Consider the following 23,213-nt stretch of genomic DNA (forward strand, 5'->3'; position numbering starts at 1 on the left):
TGTTTGAGAATAAGACTCCGTTTAGTAAGGCAATAAAATATCTGACAAGTAATGTCATGAAAATTGTATTTAAGACTTCAAAACTTTCCTGCTCATAATTATTTGTACTAGTGTCATAAAACATCTGGAAAACTCTAGCGGAACGTGCTCATACTCCCAGTGCAGTAGAACCTAATGGGTTTACTGCCGGGAGAACCCCAAAGTAGATTCGAAACGAATATCAGATATGCGTAAAGCATTGAGTACAAACATTTACTAAAACCCAAAACCCGTACGTGCAACAACATGCAATGACCATACGTGCGCACTCGGCCTTTAAGACAATGCTTGCATTGTTCTTGGCTATGCCACATCTGGTCGATCGTATTGGAAAATTGACCACGCCCAAGCGGACCCTTCTTCTAGCCAAGTCCCAGAGAGGGATGAGGCAACCAAAGAGAGGTGACCAATGGAAAAGGCTCGCCACCTTCCGACACTTTCCCAATTAGCAAATTCGGAACTGAGCCCGGAAGGAAGTGGAAATGAAGGCGTGCATAATCTATTGTGCGACCCAAGATCAACCACTGATTGGTTAATTAATAAAGGAAGAAGGGATCCCAAGTGGAGCGGGATCAGTGAATCATTTTAAGAAGGGACTACGTAATGTACCCTCACTTACTCTTTCCAAATACTTCTTACAGTGAAGGATAAGTCACGACCAACTCTCACGGAGGAGGACCGGAGAGATGAGTCGTTTAGCTAGCTGAGTTTTAATAATAAGTTCTTTCCACTATTGTGAATTAGTGTACAGTTGAATTGATCTCATCAAGACTGGATTGCGTGGGACCTGACCACTTGTGGTCTCACTTGGAGACAAGGAAGAACTGAAGGGTTGCAACATTGCAAGGGAACGTAATAACAAGCCATCGAAGAGAGACTGGAAAATCACGATACACTGCAAGTAAGTCCTTACAGCTAGTACTCATTCTTGATTTCTCGGCTTATGTAGAAGACGGACGGATAAAGTCCAACTACGGAAGCTTCCCGGACATACTCTTGAACAAGACCAGCTACAAAAGCCACATTGGCTTCTCAATCCCTCCAACTACAAGTTGTTCCCGCTACAGATGGCGCACAGCTTCGCATAACCTCCTCCATCTCGGCTCTCTTACGACCGATATTTAAAGGCAACTACACACGTGTTAAGATAAACACAATGGCATTCCAGTGTTCGATCAGAGCACTACAATCATGATAACCTCTTAGTGATAATATTCAATAGATTATAACCTGCTTCATTCATAGTAAATATATTTCAACACCACAAGATTATCAAGAAATATAAAGTTCGTCTGTAATTCACCCTTTTGTAAATCAATTCAAATAAATAGAAATAATAAAGACATGTGTTAATTATTAATCAGTGCATTCACCCTTTACTTGCCCGGCAACCCCACATAACATCTAGTGGGTTTTATTGTTCTACGTTAATTATTGCACGTTTTGGCTGACTAGTCAAATTGTGGGATTATTTTCCGAACAAATAGTAATATTAGTGAATCATTTGAATAATAAACCATACATATAGGCCAATAAGTAAGAGAAAAAACTCATAATTCATTATAGAAACTACGTAAAACTAAATACATAAGAAGCAAATTTTTACAACTAATTTTTAATATAATTGAATGGTACAAATAAATATTGTTTTTAAATAGTTTATTAAAAAATAAATAATTTGAGCTTTATATATTAAATTTAACCTTTATAGTTTATTCAATCCTGATTTATAATGAAATTTATTGTGATTAAAAAAAAAGATACATTTTATAAACATGTGTTTTATACTAGTAATTTATTTATTATTTCTGTTAATAGATTAGTTTTATTAAAGTTTTAAATAACAAATATCCGAATTTCGAGATGTATAAGTATTCAATTAGGTGATTGTGAAACATAGTTTTATGTAATTCCCTAAAAGGAGTATAGAATTTATTTGTGTTACACATAATTTAAGACCATAATATAACATTGTACCTTAAGACTTTCGATAATTTATTTTGAAAAATATAGTAAGTTTTAAATATATATTAATTATTACAAATTTTTATATGTAATTTTCGTTTGATTTTTATTCTGAATAATATAATGGCGTTACATCATATATAACAATACATATAATTCAGATGGATTAATAAAAGATGTTTTAAATCTACTTTATCTTATAAAAATTGCTTACTAAATAATGTTATTATCAATCATTATACGTTTGAAAATGTAACCAAGTTTTCAATTTTATTTGTTTCTGATTTATTGCAGAAATATAATAATTTTAATAATCAACACGTTTGTGATGTATGCACAGGTTACTCTATATTATCATATATATCAATATATCGGTCAAAACCGCTGATTTGTTTATAAATAATAAGTGGTCAGCGTCTTAGTTTGGTTCCTGTATAAAATCGAATATTGTATCAGCTTAAATCTATAAAATATTGATAAATAAAAATCAGACAGGAGTGCGTATTTAAACATTTAATTTCTATTAAGTTTTTAATGTATAGTATATATTATCAAATACAGAGAGGCGCTTACTTTATTTATCACTTATGGTAGCAGTTTTAAGTTATATAAAAATAACTATTGCAATCATAAATTAGTGAATGAAATGTTCAAGTATCTATTAATGTCGAATCAAGTTATTTATCTTTCTTTCATTACTCTTGCATTCTTTTGTAAATTACTTAGAACTTTTTCAAGAATATTTTTTTAACAAAACAATACTTTTCAAAGTTTTACTGTTTTGTTTTATTTTCTATCTTTAGATGTTTTTTTATTATATTTTATTGAAACATTGTAGTAGCCTTTAATTATCAGAGTTCTACAAATATGATCTTTGTATATATTTAAAATGCAAATACTATTCTTTTCTTTTGTAACAGACGAATGCAGTTAAGTACTTAACAAATTATAAAAAGTATGAAGTCTTCTTTTCAATTTTATTTTTTGTAACGAATCCCGATGAATTGACTGCTATATTTATGACATTCATTATTATAATTATGGCAAATTATAATTTTATGTTTATTTGAGAATAAAAGAAATTTATACTATAGATCTGTTCATTTTACTCTTGAAGAAATGTCTTGATATGTATATCAAGATAGATTATAATCGTTATTCGCTACATATTTTAGGATAGTTTAAATTCTGTATTCATAATTTCATTCCAAAGGTAATGGAATTTTAATTTAATATTTTTATGGATATGTTTTAAATTATAATATTTAACGGCAATGTTATTTATTGTATGTATAGTGATAAAAGTGCTATCGCCGTTACCTTGAACTTCTGATATTCAAATGAGTTTTTTAAAATATGTACATATTTATATTTTAATACATTACGTCATATCTATAAAAACAGTATCTTAAGTTTTTTTAATTATATATATTATAATTTAACATTATTAATGAAACTTTCACCTTGAATATTTTAATTTAATAGTATTTGCATATTTGCTCTACTTTTTTTAATGTTTAGATAAGTCAGTATTGACATTATTATACATATCTATTTAGTTAATGCATAATTTATATACAATAAAACATTTTCAATAATTAAGTTAAATTATGAAAATAATGAAAGATGTATAAACTGAATTTAATGTATATTTTATTTAGCTACGATTTTTATTTATTTACTATTAATTTCAAGTTTATATATTCATAATTTAATAATAAAATATTGAGAATTAAGTATACAATTAAAACATAGGCTCTAACTTTTGTTATTCAGTAATTAATATTTGATATCTTATACTACAGCTGAATTTAAACATATTTAAAAAGATATAAATTTGATGGTGTTTCATAAATTCAAATTGGATCAAAGATTAATACAAAAGGAATAAATTTTAATAAAAATTCAATTACATTTTCAATATTTAATCAATAAATGTTTAAATTGATTACCTACAAAAAATAATGATGTTACCACGATGAAGTAGAAACTTCACATTATTATATTAAAATTCATTTTAATTAATCTATTATAGAAGTTGGAATAAAAATTATAAACATAGTATTATCTGGTTTATTGTATTTAAAACTGATTCATTTTGATCGCATAATAATAAATCAATATTTTAAATTTGAATGTTTGCCAAAACTGTATATATATATATATATATATATTCATTTCTTTAAAATAAATTATTTTTTAATAGTGACGTTATATTTTAACAATCCATTAATCAATTAAATAAAAATTTCCATAATATTTTATAATATTTATAATCGATTATTTCGTACTGTTATATATGAAATTTATCTATCATAGTGAAATTATTAATTATGTTTAATATAAATGAATTTAATAGTTAATAGTTTTGAAAAAGTTTAAATCTAGATAAAATATTTGATAATTATAAAACAGTATTTGTTAGAAAAAAAAAGATACTGTATGCATATGTGAAACACGCATCTTGAATTACTAAAACTAATATTAACAAGATTACTTTTTTCAAATATACATATTTATTAAAAACATTAATTATTTAATTATTAAATATTTAATATTATTGTATCAATATTTTCTACATTAATAACATTCTTATTTAATATATTACGTCAATCTTTGAAATATTTGTAAATAATAATATATATATTTTTACCATGTATTGGTTATTTTTATAATAAATATTCATTATAAATAATGTAAAAATTAGCATAATACAAATAACTTTATTTGTTCAGATAATTATTTAATAACATATAATTATACTTCTTCTGTATCACTATCAGAATCATCAACTAATGATTGACAAGCTCTTGTTTCTGCTTCTGATTTAATATCTAGCGGAATTTGTTCGTGTTTTCCAAAAGTATGTTTACCTACCCAACTCATTTCAAGTTCAAATTGTTTATCTTTTAATTCATCGTGTACTAAATAAATTATGCGAGCAGCTTCTTTGACAACATCTTTATAATCCATCATAGATAGTTTAAGTTTTTCAATTTCTGTTTTAGCTGCTTGTTTAGCTTTTCCTAGGTAAAGAATTGTATTTTAAATATTCACGATACAATAATATCATATTAATGTATATATTTAATATTTTTTCAACTGTAAAACATTGAAATTCATTTTTATATATTAAGAGTAAGTCGAACAATTTTATAAATAAAAAGAATGAAAAGAAATATTTAACTAAAAATAAATTAATTTAAATATGAAATGCAAATATATGGAACATATATGATCAGATTAGTAATAAAGATTGTATATATGTTGAAAGTATTAATTTTTAAACAAAAAAGAATATAGTTGTATAAAATTGAAACATTTTTTTAGTATATAAAACTATATTTTAATTTTGATTTATGCATTTGTATGTATATATAGTCAGTATAACGAAATAATTTTTAAATTTGTATTTAAATTCTATTCAGAAAATATAAAAATTATTTTACCAATTGCACAACCATAATATCCATAAGAAACTCCAGATGGATCAATCATATACATTTCAGCATTGTTATCTTGATAAGCACTAAGAATAATTGAACATCCATATGGTCGAACTGCTGAATATAATGTGTATGCATGCATATACATAGAAATTCTATTATTTAAGTATTTCAATGGAATACCAACACCATATTGAGCTCGATAATTAGCTGCTTCCAATCTAGCTGTTTCAACAATTTGGCGTGCATCAGAAATTAGCCCTGAAATAGCCATACCAATATGTTGATCAATATTAAATGTTCTTTTGTTTGTAAATGGCTCATATAATTTGGATGTGATTAATTTTTCAACAGCAAATACTACAACATCTTTTCCTTTAAGTCCTATTACTGTTCTGTGAAAAATAGGGAACATATCTATTTAATAAGAGATAATGTTTAAAACGATATGTGTATATATACCAGCCATTACCGAATACAATAAAATAAATTTTTTAATTTATAAAAGTATTTAAAATAAATGCAAGATCGAATATATTAGTACAACAACATTTATATATATATATATATATATATATATATATATATATATAAGTCATTTAATTTTATTCACGATATTTTTATGTCGTATGGAAAATTGCCTCATTTCATTTGCGATTCACCCCAAAAAGTTTATTTAACTATACTATTGTATTTTCTACAAGATATTTGAAGGAAAATCACACTGTATAATAGAAACAGGTTGATTGGGTTTGATGAAATATTGTAATTTTTAATACGCCTATAATACACCTTCTTTAGGGAAGAACAATAGATGTATGAATTTTTTCGTTTTATTTTAGTTAATACAAATTCAATTAATTATTCAGTCAAAAAATATAAGATGCATAGTGAAGAAATTGATTTAAATTTGTCATTATATACTTGTAACTGCTAATATATTACATACTATGAAAATATAACTTTCAACTATATTGAGTGAGAAAGGTATTAATGTATATGATTCTTACTTTAAAATATGAATGGAAATAATAATAAAATAAAATAGATATAATTGCACATAAGTGCATTATTTCATTTACTTCATAATTATAATAAATGAGCATCAACACTACTTTTATTATAAGTAGAATCTGATAGCTTTTCTAGTTTAATATCTTGCTTACACTCAGTTGTATTATATATAGTATATTAATTATTTTTAATAAAAAAAGAAAAACAAATGGTATTTGTTTATAAATATAGATAAATTGACTATTTATTCTTAATTAACTTTATGTTAAGTGGAACTCGATAAATTCTATAAAATTCGGGTCATATATTATCGTTAATTTAATTAAAAGATCTGCATATTGCTTAAAATTTAGAAAATTATGGTACAAATAACAATACTTTTATATACAGATCAAAAATAAAAATAAAAGTGCAGATTTTGTATAATACATTATTAAATAATGCTCTTTAAAGAATATTAAATATATAATTTAAATGCCATTATTGTAATGATCATTGGCAGATTTACACAAAATAATAATGAAAATACGATTTAAATAATATTAAACAATTACTTTTTTGTAATGAAAATTATATGATTTAAGATGAGAAAGAATTTTTGTTCATACTTTAAACGTCACTAAATTTTCAAACATATTTTTCCTTTTTAAAAAATGAAAATTAGTAACCGAATTTGTCAAAAGATTATTCTAAATTGATTTATATACAATTTTATATTATTCTTTATAAATAAATATGTAAAAATTTAATTTAAAATATTTAAAAAAATCTTTTTTTTCTATAAGTTCATTTTTTTGGAAAATTATTCAATATACAATGCTTTGTAAATCTTACATTTAACATAAAATAAATTAAAAGTTGAAGATTTATTTTTATTAGTAAATTAAAACAAACCAGTTTTGAGATTACTACAAAGCTATTTTAAAAACTAGCTGTATGATTTTATTATTTTGTACAATAAAATATTTATTATTTACACTTCCTTTAAAAGTATATAGTTTAAAAATATATTACGTCAAAAATAAAGCATGTTTATTTCATAATTGCAAAAAATTTGTTATTTCATAGTCTGTGATTAAATATAATCTCTTAATTAATGATAGAATTTAATGTATTGATATTTTTACAAATTTAACATTGTTATATTGTATAATAAAAATATAATTTAGTTTATATAGTAAACTTATTTCTAATGTAGGACACTGCAAAATTGTAAATAAGCACTAATTATTTTCATAAATATATAATTTTATATTGTCAATAAATATTGTTTTGATTGTATACTTTAAATAAATCATTTACTAATACTTACTATTTGATTGCTCTGCAATTAGACAATTATATAAAATTTTGTAATTGTATAATAATCATTGAAAATATAATTTTTATTTATTCTAATTCCTTTACTAGTGTATTTACATTGTCTAAAATTCTTGATAATAATTTAACTATGATATTAATTATATTAAAAATTTTAAGTTTAGTACATATTTTGAATTTTTATTATATAATTTACCTTATTTTAAATATTTCATATTTTCTTTTTTTTTTATTGTATTAATTTAATAATTCTTCTATCCTTATCCATTTATTGAGTTTCTACAAAATTCTTAATTCTTTTATGTTTACTTAAATGGTTTGGGTTCTTCAATTAGTCAATATCTTATTTACTGTATGAAAGTAGGAATATTTGCATACAGTCAAATACATCCTACTATCTTGATTTTAATTTTATGCAGCTTTGAATATCGTAGTATTTATAATATATTCAGTTTTATTCAAACTTGTTTAAAGTTTAATATACATACATATTTTAAAGTAATCTTTTATATAAACGAAGTGTAAATTTATCTAAATAGATATTCGTATTTAATGAAGATCATGAATTGTATTGACATAAATTCCATTCAATAAAATGTATCTCATACAATTTCCATTGACCACTTAATAAAAATACATAGATACAGTGATAGTGAAATTATGTAAATACATGGGGAAGGTTTATTTATAGGATTATGTTGAAATAATCATAATATTTGATAAGCTTTAATTAGAAAACATTAAAAAATGTATTTCAAATTTTAAGTATCTATCAAAGTTTTTAAAATAAATTCAACTTAGATTATTTCAAAAAGGAAAACTTATAAAAACATTATTCAAAATGAAAAATAAATTGAAAAATCTAAATGTTAAACAATTCATAAAAACGTTATTTAATGTTTATTAAATAATCATATAATAAAGTTTATCTATCTTTTCTTATAAATTATAAGAAGAAATATAGTTAATTTAAAAGTCCATTAATATAAAAATTAAATGAATTAATTTTCTGTCAATATATAAAAAGTTTATAAAGTATTTCTTTGCATTCAAATCATTAAAACACTTTGATTCATTCAAATTAACAATGGTTAGTTTAATTTTATTTCCATTTCTTTATATTTTTTACAAAAAATCTCTTAAGCAGTGTATGATAACAAAAAATTCAATTAAATGATATATATCTTATAAATATATACCAACTTTTTTTTATATACTAAATAGTTATTTCCATACATGCTTAATTTTTAAAATTCTGACATTTGACTTTAAAAATTTATATGTATTACATAATTATTACAAAATATAAAAAATTTAAATAATTCCTTCTTGTTCTTTAAGTATTAAATACATCGTTTACTGATATTATATTTTTTTAAGTTTTTACAATTGATTTCATCTACAATTTAGACAATAGACAAAAAGATAGTTAAATAGTATACAAAATAAATTTGGTGCAAATTAATAAATATATATATTTTTTAACAACTAATACTTTTTTCATAAAAGTATATTTTGAAACATCAGTAGTTTTCTTAAATTATTACCTAAATGATAAATCTGATGATTCAAAATGTTCTAATAATTGTAATATCTAAGAGAATTATCTATATCAAATGATACATTTTTTAAATTGTTACATTTTAATTTCAAAATTAATTTTTATAATGTAATACTTTTAATAGTAACATTACCTTATTCTGAAATAATTTCAATACAGTATTTCAAGTATATTTAAGAACTCTCAATTCTTTACTTAGGTCTTACATACTTGTAATTTTTTATCATAATAATAGATACATATGTATACATATAACCATTTACAAAAAATTTGTATGAAAAAAAAACTGGTCTCTATTTACATCAAATTATTAAAACATTTTAATAGTATAACTTTTTTTGCTATTTATAAGTAATATTATATTTTATAAAAAATTTATAAAGTTTATAAAATAGTTAAAAATATTTTCAGTGCTTTATAAAAATAAATATTTATAAGTTTGAATTCAAGTTAGTTATTTTTATAAACCGTATAAATTTATAATGTATATGTACACATATATTTTCTTTACTATTTGTGAAAAGTAAATAAAACATATATTGGAATAAAATTCTACGTTTCAAGATATTGTGTAGTAATCGATAATTATCTGTTAAAGTAAATGAAGTAAGGTTATGTTATAAAATTTTTGTAACTATTTACAATGAAGGAATGTAATGGATAAAATAAAGCTGTAATTTTTTTTAAGAATCTATACTAAAAGTTTATATATCTAATAAATAATAGTAAAAAGACAAAATATATTATTTGTATATTCTAAAGTAAACAATATAAAATTATTTCCACTGCATTGAATATAATATAAAATAAATAATTTATTTAAGTATACGATTATAGTGTGATTAGATGATTTACAAAATAATACTTAAGTTTGTTCTTAATTATTTTTCTAGACCAGTATTGATAATAATACTATTAATAATAAAATTTAAAAAATGTAGAGGATATGTACCATTGTTATTTTTACTTTGATATACAAATGTCTTACCCACTATTTTCAACAGCTTTTTGTGCATATTCAACTTGAAACACTCGCCCATCTGGTGAAAATTGAGATGCTGATAAATCGTACTACAAATATTCAAACAAAAAAAAATAGAATAGAATTTCAATAAAATAGGTTAACGATAATATATTATTACCCCTGTTCCAATTGAACTCATATTGAAGTATAAAAGAATTTGAATAAGAAATAAAAACAAATAATGATTAATAAATATTTAAATTATTAGGATAATTTTATTAAATATTTTTTAAAATTCGTAAATAAATTTAGAAACTAGTATTATGAATGATTAAGCAAAATTGTAGATTCAAGAATGACAAATCACAAATATAAATGGTATACATTCATTTACAAAATGCGTCAACAAGGTCTAAGCTTATTGGCCCGTTCATAAACGCGCAATTTTCATTGTGGGTACTTATAAAATTTTCAATCAAGATTAATAATACCAATATATTATTTAAATAAATAATTATTAAATATTTTTCATTTATATACAATACCGAACGTAAAATAATTAATTAATGTATTATATGTATAATATATAGCATGTATTATTATTATAAATTTTTACTATGATCTTTTATATTTTAATAAGGTTAATAAAAATAAAATTATTTCTAGTAAACTAACGATATATAGTGCATCATTGGGGCATTAAGCATATATACCTTAGATAAATGCTTTATCTATATTATCTATATGAAACCGCTGTATACATTATAGTTTTAACTTATTAATGTTTGTAAGGATTTGCTGAAAAAATGCTCGAAGGATTTTTAAAAGATTAAATGTGATTTTTTTTTAATTTCAAATATTCAAATTTTAATAATTTAAACTATATGCTGTAAAAAGTAATAGAAAATATAAAAAATTCTGTATACATATAAGTTGAATAAAAAATTTAACATTTAAAAAAAATGTTCCACTATTGAATCGATTTCAAATCTTTCTTCGTAATACCGAATTATTTTATACACTTGAACATTTGAATTCAATTTAAAATTTTTTATATTTGTTTTTTATAAACTTATAATCTGTATAAGTAAACATAAAATATTATTTTCTTTATCATTTGTATAAAAAAAATGAAAATGATAAAAAAAAGAAAATGTATTCAAATGTTATATATAATTTAGGATTTTGCATAAAATTCAAATTTTTCTGTTAAAAAATTGTATATGATTATTCAAATCATTAATTTAAAAACAAATAGCAAAGTAGGTTATACATCTTCTCTTTCTTTTAGGTATAAATTTAAGTTATTTGACTACATCCTCAATGGAATTAAACTTAGAAAATCCACAAAATTTACACTATTTCCCCTCTAATTTTTTGACTCTTAAATTATAAATATTCATTTTTTATTTTTTCTTTATCATACAACAAACTATTGTCTCTATTCTAATATATCACAGCCCTTATACATACTGTGATAAGTACACTCCATTATTGTACTGTGTTTGGATCTGTATAATTATATAGCTCTATTTATAAAATTAGATTTAGTTACTGTGCCTTCACATATTTATAAGCATTAGATATACACATTGCATTTTATTTTCTATTTAAATGTTTATATTATATATCTTATTATTTTATCTAATACAACTATTCATTAATTTACTTATTCTTGTTCCCTTAGATATTAGATCTCTGATTCACCCAAAAGATAAATTTAGAGTGAAATAAGAAGAAAAATAAGATTTTGATAAAAATTATTCAATTAAAATTAAAGCCTTACTATAATATAATACAACTTAGGAGTTTAAAGATATTAAATAGTGAAAAATTACTAAAAATTATAAAAATGAAAACAATATAAATTTATTAGTATAGAAATAATCTAGTTCTATTAAAATATATTTGAGTTTGCTAGAGAATATAAAATATTTATATTAAATTAATTTGTATTGTTTATACACTTCATATATGCAAAATAAAAAAAAGCATATAAAGCATTAAATAAAAGTTTTTTTTATACATAAATATTTGAATATAGAATTAACGGCGAAATAAATTGTTTTAAAATGTAAATTTATTTTCTATCTGTCATAATAAACAGTTTAGATAAATTATTAAATATTTATATAAAAAATACAACTTTAATGAAGTTTAAATTAATAAATTTATAAACAAATGTATTTTTCATAGTTAGAAGCATTGAATAAATTGTTATTCATGTTGTATAAATTACATCTAAAATATTTTAATTTAAAGTTATGTTTTTGAAAGCAACTATTTTCTTATTGCATCAGACAATTTTATGTCCAATTAGAATTTACTATTTAAGTGAAGGTTATCGTTAATTACAAATAAATATGTTTACTAATCAATCAGAAAATTAATATATTTAATAAAAAGTTATTTAATAATTTAATACACAAGAATTATATTGTACTCTATGAAATTAATTCTGTAGATTTAAAAATCTTTTTTGCTCTATAATTATAAAATTAGTATAAAATTATTTATGTGAAGAAAAAATGTGTATATGGGTATCTTGTTAAAATATTAACTAATGACAAATATTATACTGTAATATCCTTATTTGATTTTTTTTTCCATAAATACTTTGGTGTCATTATAAATGAATATTTCAAACATTGATAGTAATTTCTGATAACAGTTTAATGTACTTAATATCAACATTTAACTAACTCTATTTACTAGCATATTATTTAAATTACATTTCTCATAAAATTAATATATTGCTTTATTTTATTTTCTAATTTTATTGTCAAGTATTTTTAGTTAATTTTTCATATACCAGATTAATGTGCACATCCTTAATAGCTTGGATTTGTATCAATTACTAGTTATTTAATTAACTGATAATTGAAAGTTCTTCACAAGAAATAAATATATAAACATATGTATATAAGTCTGGTTAGCAGTAAAATTTAAATGCAGACTTTACTACATGTGCCAAAATGTAGATTATCGTATGAGATGTTCATAAAAAAAATATACTTATAATGTTACATATATAACGAGATTAAAAAATTATATGTGTGCGAGAATCTGAATACTGAACTTAAAAAACAATTTATTCAAATATGATCTTTAGTCAGTATACATAGATATTCTGCTCGACACTCATAATTTTTACTATACAGCATGTAACTACAATTTAATTATTAATTTTTAATAGTTTTTACTACATAAAAATTTTATTTATGAAATTTAAACTGCACATAAAACTAAAAAATTAGAGAGAATGTATTATTATTTTTATAATTATAATAAATTGAAAAATCAGAATTTATTTTTCTTCGCACCATTCATTTTCCTTACGTACTTGTTCTTCTTCAGAAGCAGTAAAATCATTTTTAATGTTAAAAGTTTTACGTATTTCTTCAGGAGTTTTTCCTTTAATCATATTTGCAACTGTTTTACAAGTAACATCAAGAAGTCCTTTAATATCCAAATAATTTGCTGCTAATATCAATTCAAATAATGTTCCTTGGTCAACCTAAAAAAGAAGTTTCATAAGATATTTAATATAATTAAATTTGAAAAGTAAAAGTATAAAATCATAATTATTATTAAAAAAAATCTGATAAAATTCAGTATTTTCAATACATTAAAAATTTTAACATTATAATGCATTACGGATAGGAGTAAAGTACTTCTAATAATTAGATTGATAATTAAAATTAAAGTAAAATTAGGGAATTTTGGATTTTATTTAAAATTCTGTTTGTTATTCATATATAATAAGTAGATATTTTTGTATGTAATGTTTATTAAAATTATTTGTAATTATGTAAAAAATTAGAATAGTTAATATTACACAATAAAATAAGGTCTACTGTAAAGTAGAGTCAAAATCAATTTAAATAAAGGACTTATAAAATGAATCCTATTAATAATAAATGTGTATTATGTTAGAAATTACAGCAGTTGCCAGTTTTTAATTTAAATAACATAAATAAAAAGAGGCCAAAAGCATCAATGCAAAAGCAATTACAATGTAATAATATTATAAGAAAATAAAAATGAGTAAACATCGATTTGTCCAAATAATCATACACCAAATATAAGGATCTTGACAAAAGGAAGTTATTAATTACAAGTTCAACTATTTTAAAGTTGAAGAAAATAGACTAATAAGATACTAATAGAATATCATAAATTTAGTATCAAATACATGTATTTTGGCAGATATGAGTTATCAGTAATGAGTTTCAATTAATCGTATAAAAATTAATAACAGACAAAGATATTCATGATACATAATTAACCAAGTCCATGCAATTATTTGCATTCTGTAATAGTAGATATTTTATTGATAATGTTTTAAATACTTTTTTAAAACTTTTTTTTTTAATAGCAAACATTTGTAGTACAAAGTTTTCTATAAGTTTTAATATAATTTTTAGATTGAAAATTTATAGCAATAATAAAATCTACAGGAGTTTGCAAATGAGCCTCTACATGTAATCGTAACTTTTAAAGTAGTAGAAATAATTGTGACAGCTGTAAGATTTGATAGTATATTATATCCACACATAAATATTGTATACATTGTAGAAAAGTTTAATAACTTTATAAAATGGAAGATACAGATAATCAAAGGAAGACAGCTAATGTATCAAAAGATAAAAGGATAACCAGGAGCCAGGAAAGCTATAGAGATAAATAAAAACAAGTGTGAAAATATATGCTATAAATACTAGCAAAAATATACATAGTTGTCTTTTTGATGTCTAAATTTATAAATACGGTCGGTACTGTTGTGGATATTCGGATGGAGTGGTGCCATATCGATTAGAATATAGTTTTAGTCAAAATTTAATTAAAATTGCCTAAATGATATATTGTCATTAAAAATGCTATTCATGATTTGTAAAAATTATTTGCAAATATCTATAAAACATAAAATACCTTCAAAAAGTCAGCATCCCATGAGCTAATGTCATCAGTTCTTTTTTCTTTATTTTCATCATCTTCAGGAGGTGGGGGGTCATCTTTATGGTATGTAGCCCACTGGATGACTTTTCGAAGAATAGCTGAATTAACGTTTGGTAAAGGTACTACCTCTTCTTCATCTTCATCCATGCCTAAATCTTCTAACATTGTTTTAATAGTAACAGAACATTTAGCTATATCGACATCAACTTCAAATACCTCTCCGTCAGAACTTTGTAGCTTAATGTTTGGCATCTGCATAGAAATGATTTATATTTCACACTTAATAAATTTTAATTATCTGTAGTTTATTATTATACAAAACAAAACTATTATAAAAAGTACATTATCCGTATAAAAGTAAAACAAAATAAGATTTTTAAAATGAAGAGTTTATTAACAATATGATAATGTATAACAAATATATCTTCATATATAATTAATATTTAATTTAATGTAGTTCAATGAAATACATTACAATTTTTTTTTCATAAATATAATTAGTGTAATACACACACGCAAAATCGCCAATCATTAGCATGAAATTGCAGGAGGAAATGATGCCAAAAAGATGTATGTGGTATAATTAATATACATAAAACATTGGATTAATGTAAAACTAGCAAACAATTATGATTGAAAATACTGGTGTGATCCACAAATGCAAAATATAATGTGGAAGTTTTCTATTTGTCGTAAAGACAATATAAAATAAGATTCAAAATCAATGCAAAATCTTTGACTGTACAGTAACGATAAAAGTATTTGCAATTGGAGCTTATTAGATTAACAATATACAGTTACGTTAATTTAAATATGATGTATATTTAAATATCAAGAGAGTATGAGAAATATTCATGAATACATAATAATATATATAGAAAAGAAAATAACTACAAAAAAACAAAATAAATATTTACCTCGTCTTCTCAGATATTGTTATCGAAGACCGTAGTCAATGAAACGACTAACATAAAAAGAGAATATCAAGTTCCAACAATTTTTAGTTCCTCTTATAATTTCATTGCGCTGGCCAAGTACCTCTAATAATACCAATGGAAAAACTAAGCTTCTGTGTGTGCTCGTTTATCTTCCATTCAGATTTTAGGGCCATAGAAGAAAGTTCGATGTACCTGTCTACAAAGATAAAATACTTTGTAAGTTGTAGAAGACACAGTTATATATCATTTTTTATCTGAAGATATATTATGAAATATTTCTATTTCAATAATTGCTTTCAAGGTACTTTACAAAAATACATTACGTGTCACTACTAAACTCTTAAAGATTTTTAAATATATGGTGTGAAGTATGAAAATTAATAAAACAGAATTGAGCAATTGTAAAAACTACAGTAAATTAATTTTAAAAATTAGTGAACAATTTTCTATAAAAAAGAAATAAATTCAAGTAAATTAAATAAGATAGATAGATTCATAAATTAATATATCTTTAATAACTTACTCTGAGAATTAATTTAAAAATGATTGGCTTATGTATAAATATTTTAGATGCAATATTATATTTGTTACAATAACTGCGTGTTACATTTTTTATTTATTTATGCTTACATTTTTATTAGATTTGGATATTTATAGACTATAATGTAGTCAAATTTCTCAAAACTATTTTAAAAATAATAGAAAATTAAAAAAAATAATGTATATAATGTAAAATAATGTATTTGCATACAAAAAATTATTAAATTATTACATCACTTTTTTTAAATGTAGCAATTAACACAGAAATCATCTCATTAAAATTTAACTTTTGTAATTTTGTGAATATAAATTTCTTTTATTAAATGAATTAAATTTAAATTTTTTGCTCAAATGCAATACCAAATTTATTTTATACATAACTTAATAGTTTTGTATTTATATTATTTTATTACTAATCATCATTTATTTAAAGTTATTTGCTAATAAAAAGTAAGTTTGGATTTTAAAAGTTCTTTTTATTAATCTCTATCGAAATATTGTGGAGAGGCTGTTTTATTATAAGAGAGAGAGGGAAAAAGACAGCCTCTCCACAAATTGACATTTTCGATTTTAGATGTATCAGACATTCAAAAGTTGGATAAAGATTAATAACAAAATAACTTTTTAAAAATGCGAATATATATATATTAATTCTTTGATTTTATAATGGCGAATGAAAAAAATATACATATTTACGTGGAACAGTATTGTGTCATTTAATTGTTAGAGAGAATTGAAATTGTTTTAACTCTTTGAACTAATGTTATAAGAAAATTGTTATTATGTGCTATTACGTAATAAGGAAAAAGAATCTTGTCTGCTCTGATACATTTGTATTATATAGAAACAAGTGAATAATATACTAATTATATTACAAAAGGATGATATAACAAAAGAAAAGTCTGTGAAAATAATATTAGTGTATTAAAAAATTTAATATCCAGTTTAAAATATAATATATAATAAATTATAATATATACAGTATATAAATATAGTAAATTTAATGTAAGTCTAATAGTTAGATGAAAGTAATCATATGATAGCATTCATGTTTTTTTTTATATAACTGATTCATTTAAAACGATCTATTAAATAGTTAATAAGATAATTTTTTAAACTTTAAATTAATACACTAAGTTATATAAATCGTTTATACAATTTAATATATAAACAACATAATAGATATAAAATTCACTTTTTCCTTATTAGCTTAGATTTTATATTAGACATAAACAATATACTTTGTATTGTATTTTTAATATTTTTAAAACTGTTACGAGTTATTTAATAATTTACATGAATGAAAAAATATAAATTTTTAATAAGATAATAATTGATAAAACTAATACAAGTCTTCTGTATATTTTATTGTTATATACATGAGTAGTTAAAATAAGTCTTTAAAGTATATGCAAATTTCTGAATTAATTAAATAATGTGATTTATAAATAATCTTGTTCAAATTAAAAAGTGTAATGTAAATAGTTGTCAATCTGTAAGTATGTTAAGAAGTATTTTATTTTACGAAATTACGGCATAATTTTGTTAAAATTTTAATAAATCTTTATATTATTTACAATTAATATTATTTAGAGTTATAAATACACATAATATGTAAAAAGGTTTTTTATTGAAATGATTTATTATCTTTAAATTATAAAAATAGTGTTTCATAAAATATGTTCTAAATATGAAAAATATAGAAATCTAGATTATAGAATACCATCTTTCCTAATGCAATATGATTAAAAATAAAAAATATAAAAATGGTATATCAGAAGCATTTATCAAAAAAATAGTGTAACAAATTCATTGAAGTAATTTTTATTACTTTTAGACTATTTGGTGTGTACATCTTGTTTTTTATTTTTGCATCAATTATGAATGTAAATACTTTATACATGTATATATAGATACATATAGTCATGTACAGATATATATTGACTTACAGTACTTTAGTATTAATATATTTATAGTATTTATATTATATTTATATTTAGGGTATTCGAATCAAATTATACAGAACAAAAAATATCTTTATCAAAGAAAAAATCAAATAATATATTAGGAAAGAATGAAATAATTTAACTTTTAAACTACATATATAAAGTTATACTGAATGCTCGTATCCTGAAATAATATTTACAAATTTTTTTGTATCTTGTATTTGTAAAACTTTTTATTTTTAGAATTCTACAGAAAAAATTAGAAAAAATTTTCCTTAAGATTGAATTTTTTTTGTTTGATACAATAATATAAAATAAACTATTCAAAATGAAATAAACTGTAAAGTATTAATATTAAAAACCATTTATGATTGATCTTAAAATATCACACAAAATAGAATAATATTAAATAAATAGAATATTTATGTAAATTTATATAATAGTGCAGAAAAGTTATTTAAATAGGTCCAGTTTTTCAATTCTTTTATTATAAATAACGTTTGTTAATAGCTACAAAGATAGAGAAGATGAAATATGATGTTTGAAATGTAATACTTTTAATCATAAATAATTCAAATAATTCATATTAAACATAATAATTCTCCAATAATTCAAAATGTTACATTCTTTTATTATAAGATAAAATAGATTAAGTAATTTTACTTTTTATTTTAAAATTTTTTTCATTTATACATAAGTAAATTTTTGTAGATAGGACTATTTGAACATTAATTTTAAATAGATTAAATTTTGTTTCAACTTTTAAATTTATTCTGTTAACAAGATTTTTATATATTTCAAATTCTTTTAAATTTACCTTACTAATAATTTGTTTTAATTTTAATTTTAATTTAAACTCAAAATCAACTCAAAATTATATAATATTAAAAATAACATAAAATGGCATTAGATAAGTATATTATGGAAATGGTTATACTGAAGTATAGAATGTTTAAAGTATATTACAAGCAATATTATTAATTTATTAGCAAAAGTGAATTTTGTGCAAATTTTTAAATATTGAAATACATGAAAAAAATGGGGTCTTTAAATGGGATCTACAAAGGATATACCTAGGCGTTAATCAATTTTAATTTTCTAAGAATTGAAGATTAATTATATTTTTAAATAATCTTCATTTGTTAACAATATTTAAAATATTAAAAGTACATTAAACAATTCTTCATGTGATAACATTTTATAAAATTTATAGATTTAGATTATATAAAATTAATTTTTTATATTAAATTATCGATCCAAAATATATTCCAACAAAAATATTTGTATTGTATTTTAAAATATGCAACGGAATATTAATTCATATATTTATTTTTATAATATATACCTTTTTTAAGAAATAAATGACTAACTATATGTATCAATTTAAAGTTTTTAGAACCATATATAAACTTAAAATGTTTTTTTATATATAGTATATTATTATATGCATAATGGAATATTTTATTCCAATATTTGCTTATAATAATAAAACTGTACATAAGTAGATTTCAATTACAATATGTAAAGTCTATATAATAGATCTATATAACAGTCTAAGTCTATATAATACAAACTATTCATGCATATACATCAATATCATTCATTGAAAACATAAACAAAATAAGTATCACAGTTCTACGTTAAGAAATTTCTAATAGATTTATTCTAAGTATATGTAATAAATTTATTCTAAATTAAAACAAATTTCAATTTAGAAAATTTAAAGGACGTAATAAATTAATTTCAAAATTACTAATAGTTAATAATTGATTAACAATTAAACAAATGAAGTGTTATGTATTTATGAAACCTATGTCTTAGGAAATGGTTTTTGAACTTAAGTCAAACATTATGTGATTATCAATATCAATTATATAATTTTCAAATAATTAAAAATATATACATAATTATTCTGAGAAATTTTAATTTTATTTAGAAATCTGGAAATAATTATTACAATTTATTTTAAAATAATGACTAATAATTTAATTGATATAAATAATTTACAAGCAAATAGTATATAAATATAATGCTATCTACGGATTATAAATAATTACTAAAAAAGATAGATTAATATATTAAGCCATAAATGTGAAAAAAAATATGAATTTTATCATTGTAATAAATATTTCTGTTTAAAAATTTAAATATTAGCATCTAAAATGTCATTTTCATTATCGTATTGATTTTTTATTACTTTGTTAAGTATATATTTAATTTTATAATACAGTTATTATTGTGCTATGAACATTTTTCAAGCATCAAAATAAAAATGATCAAATCTTTCTTAAAATATGTAAAGACCAATCAATAAAAAGAATGAATATTATATTGCTTTTATTTGATAAACATTCTATAGAACTATTTTATACACATATAATTAAATTTCTTAATTAAAAATATACAATTTTAAGATCTCTAAAAATATTGAAGTACAAATAAACATTCAATTATTTAGCAATATAATGAGATTATATAATTTGATTCAAACACATATATATAAATCATATGATACAATGCATTGGTATGGATACAATGCAATCAATATTATAACTTCAAGTAAATAAATAATTAAACAGACAACTACTTTTATATATTTTAAAATGTATACAAAATAAATTCTATAAAATTTGTAATATTAATTAAAAATAGATTTTTTATATTTCATGTAATTAGAATTTATTATATAGTAATAAATTTTAAAAAAGTAATTAAATATTTAATAACATAATCACGAATCAATTTTTTCATAAAAAGAACTTTCAAAATATCATCAATTATGTATAATATACATATTACCATAGCATTTATTGTTTAATAAAAGCAAAATTTACTAATTATTTTAAAATTATTAATTATTATTATTATTTAAAATTAATTATTTAAAAATTTACTATTATTTTTTATCTAATATGTTAATAAAAAATGTTTTCATAGCATCTATTGTTTATATTATCTTTAAATATTCTTTTAAAGTTTATATTTTAAACATATGATGAAACTAATAAATTTTCAAATTTATTTACTTATATTATTTCAATTTACAAACTGTAACAACAAATTAAAGTTTAAGTAAAATTAAATTATATAAATGCACATATATTATATAGCACTAGTTATTTATTAGAAAAACTGTCCTAATAACATATTAAAATAAAATAGAGCAGTAAAAGAGTGAAGTTGATTAAAGTTGTGTAAAAAAATATTTTAAGAATAAATAATTCAATTAACATTTTATATAATATAAAAATTGTTTGTAGTTGTATAGTAATAAAAGCATTATTTTTTTTAGTAATCAATATTTGTCAATTTGTTATATTTAATAGATTTTAAGAAATAGTTAATAAAAGTATATTGATTACATAAATAATATATTTTACTTACAAATTTCGACAAGCAGTTCAGTCAGAAATAGAACTTTTAATTTATTATATAATATACTGAAAGTACAAACAATAAATTTAGACAAATATATAAAGAGATCATAGTCGATCTTATATTAAAAAGATAGTCAAGTGTCAGTCGTTACGAACCTAGCGGATTTTATACAAAACAAATGACGTGTTTTCAACAATGTAAATCAATTTCGACAAATATACATTATTTTAATATAAAACCTTTTGGTATATGTTTATTATTTTATAATTAAAATTAAATAATATATTTTGGAAATAATATTAAATTTCGGCTGTACATAATACATACGTTTTTAAATCAATTTAATTTAAATGTAATATATTTTTATAGAAAATATATTATTAATTTGAGAATTTAAAGTATCTTGTTAATTTGATTCATAGTTATAATTTTCTTGTTTTCATTTTTGTCATAAATTTTCTTTAAAAGCAATAGTAGAATAATTAATTGAAGCTATATATTTTCTTATTCTAAACATTGAATATAAACATAACATAATACACAGTATTCATTTTCGGTAGAAGTTATATATTACTTTTAGTTTACAATTTCTTTCAAACGTTCAAACTTATACATGTACCTTTCCTTACATTTCAAATAATATAATCATAATAACTCAAAGGATGTACAAGTATTATGTAGACGAATAAAAGTTTGAATAAAATAATAAAATAAAAAAAATCATTCTATCATAAATAATAAATATTTCGTTATAAATTTAAATAAGATATTCAAATAATGTAGGAGTACTTGCAAATATATCAATTCATAGTAATAATCGATCTGCCAGTCTTTTCAATGATTCTGAATAAACAATTTATAAAATTAACCTACCGAATTAGCATATTTAGCCAATAGGATTGTGAAATGTATTATAGAAAAAGAGAGAGATTAACCAATGTATTTTCTAAATTGATGAAGTAAACTCAAATGGTAATTACTCATATTGTATAATTAATACGTTAAGATGTATAAAACTAAAACTGTTTCAACTGTAAATAGAAAATATTGGCTCCTTGTATAATCATTGAAATTTTACGAGAATTATTAAAACTGCTGAAAACTTTAAATACTGATTGAAATAAGATCTAATAAATTACAAAA

General features: G+C 21.0%; 2 protein-coding genes across 4 annotated transcripts; both read right to left on the bottom strand.

Annotated features, from left to right (window-relative positions):
• Positions 1–4,707: 4,707 nt before the first annotated feature.
• Prosalpha7 (proteasome alpha7 subunit) lies at positions 4,708–10,580 on the bottom strand. The gene is made up of 4 exons (XM_011505375.1): positions 10,488–10,580; positions 10,334–10,416; positions 5,454–5,845; positions 4,708–5,030 (listed from the first exon to the last, which is right to left on the bottom strand). The coding sequence occupies exons 1-4, from the start codon at positions 10,506–10,508 to the stop codon at positions 4,762–4,764; spliced, it is 765 nt and encodes a 254-aa protein (XP_011503677.1). The 5' UTR covers positions 10,509–10,580; the 3' UTR covers positions 4,708–4,761.
• Positions 10,581–13,566: 2,986 nt separating this feature from the next.
• LOC105366814 (S-phase kinase-associated protein 1) lies at positions 13,567–22,166 on the bottom strand. 3 transcript variants are annotated; one of them, XM_011505377.1, is made up of 4 exons: positions 22,077–22,166; positions 16,186–16,402; positions 15,242–15,520; positions 13,568–13,826 (listed from the first exon to the last, which is right to left on the bottom strand). In XM_011505377.1, the coding sequence occupies exons 3-4, from the start codon at positions 15,518–15,520 to the stop codon at positions 13,617–13,619; spliced, it is 489 nt and encodes a 162-aa protein (XP_011503679.1). In that variant the 5' UTR covers positions 16,186–16,402; positions 22,077–22,166; the 3' UTR covers positions 13,568–13,616. The 3 variants fall into 3 exon arrangements, with proteins under 3 accessions (XP_011503680.1, XP_011503678.1, XP_011503679.1); XM_011505378.1 differs by lacking the exon at positions 16,186–16,402 and having other exon boundaries at positions 13,567–13,826; positions 22,077–22,114; XM_011505376.1 differs by lacking the exons at positions 16,186–16,402; positions 22,077–22,166 and having other exon boundaries at positions 13,567–13,826; positions 15,242–15,526.
• Positions 22,167–23,213: the final 1,047 nt, after the last annotated feature.

The sequence above is a fragment of the Ceratosolen solmsi genome, unplaced genomic scaffold (assembly GCF_000503995.2).
Source record: "Ceratosolen solmsi marchali unplaced genomic scaffold, CerSol_1.0 scaffold75, whole genome shotgun sequence".
Classification (NCBI taxonomy): Eukaryota; Metazoa; Arthropoda; class Insecta; order Hymenoptera; family Agaonidae; genus Ceratosolen; species Ceratosolen solmsi.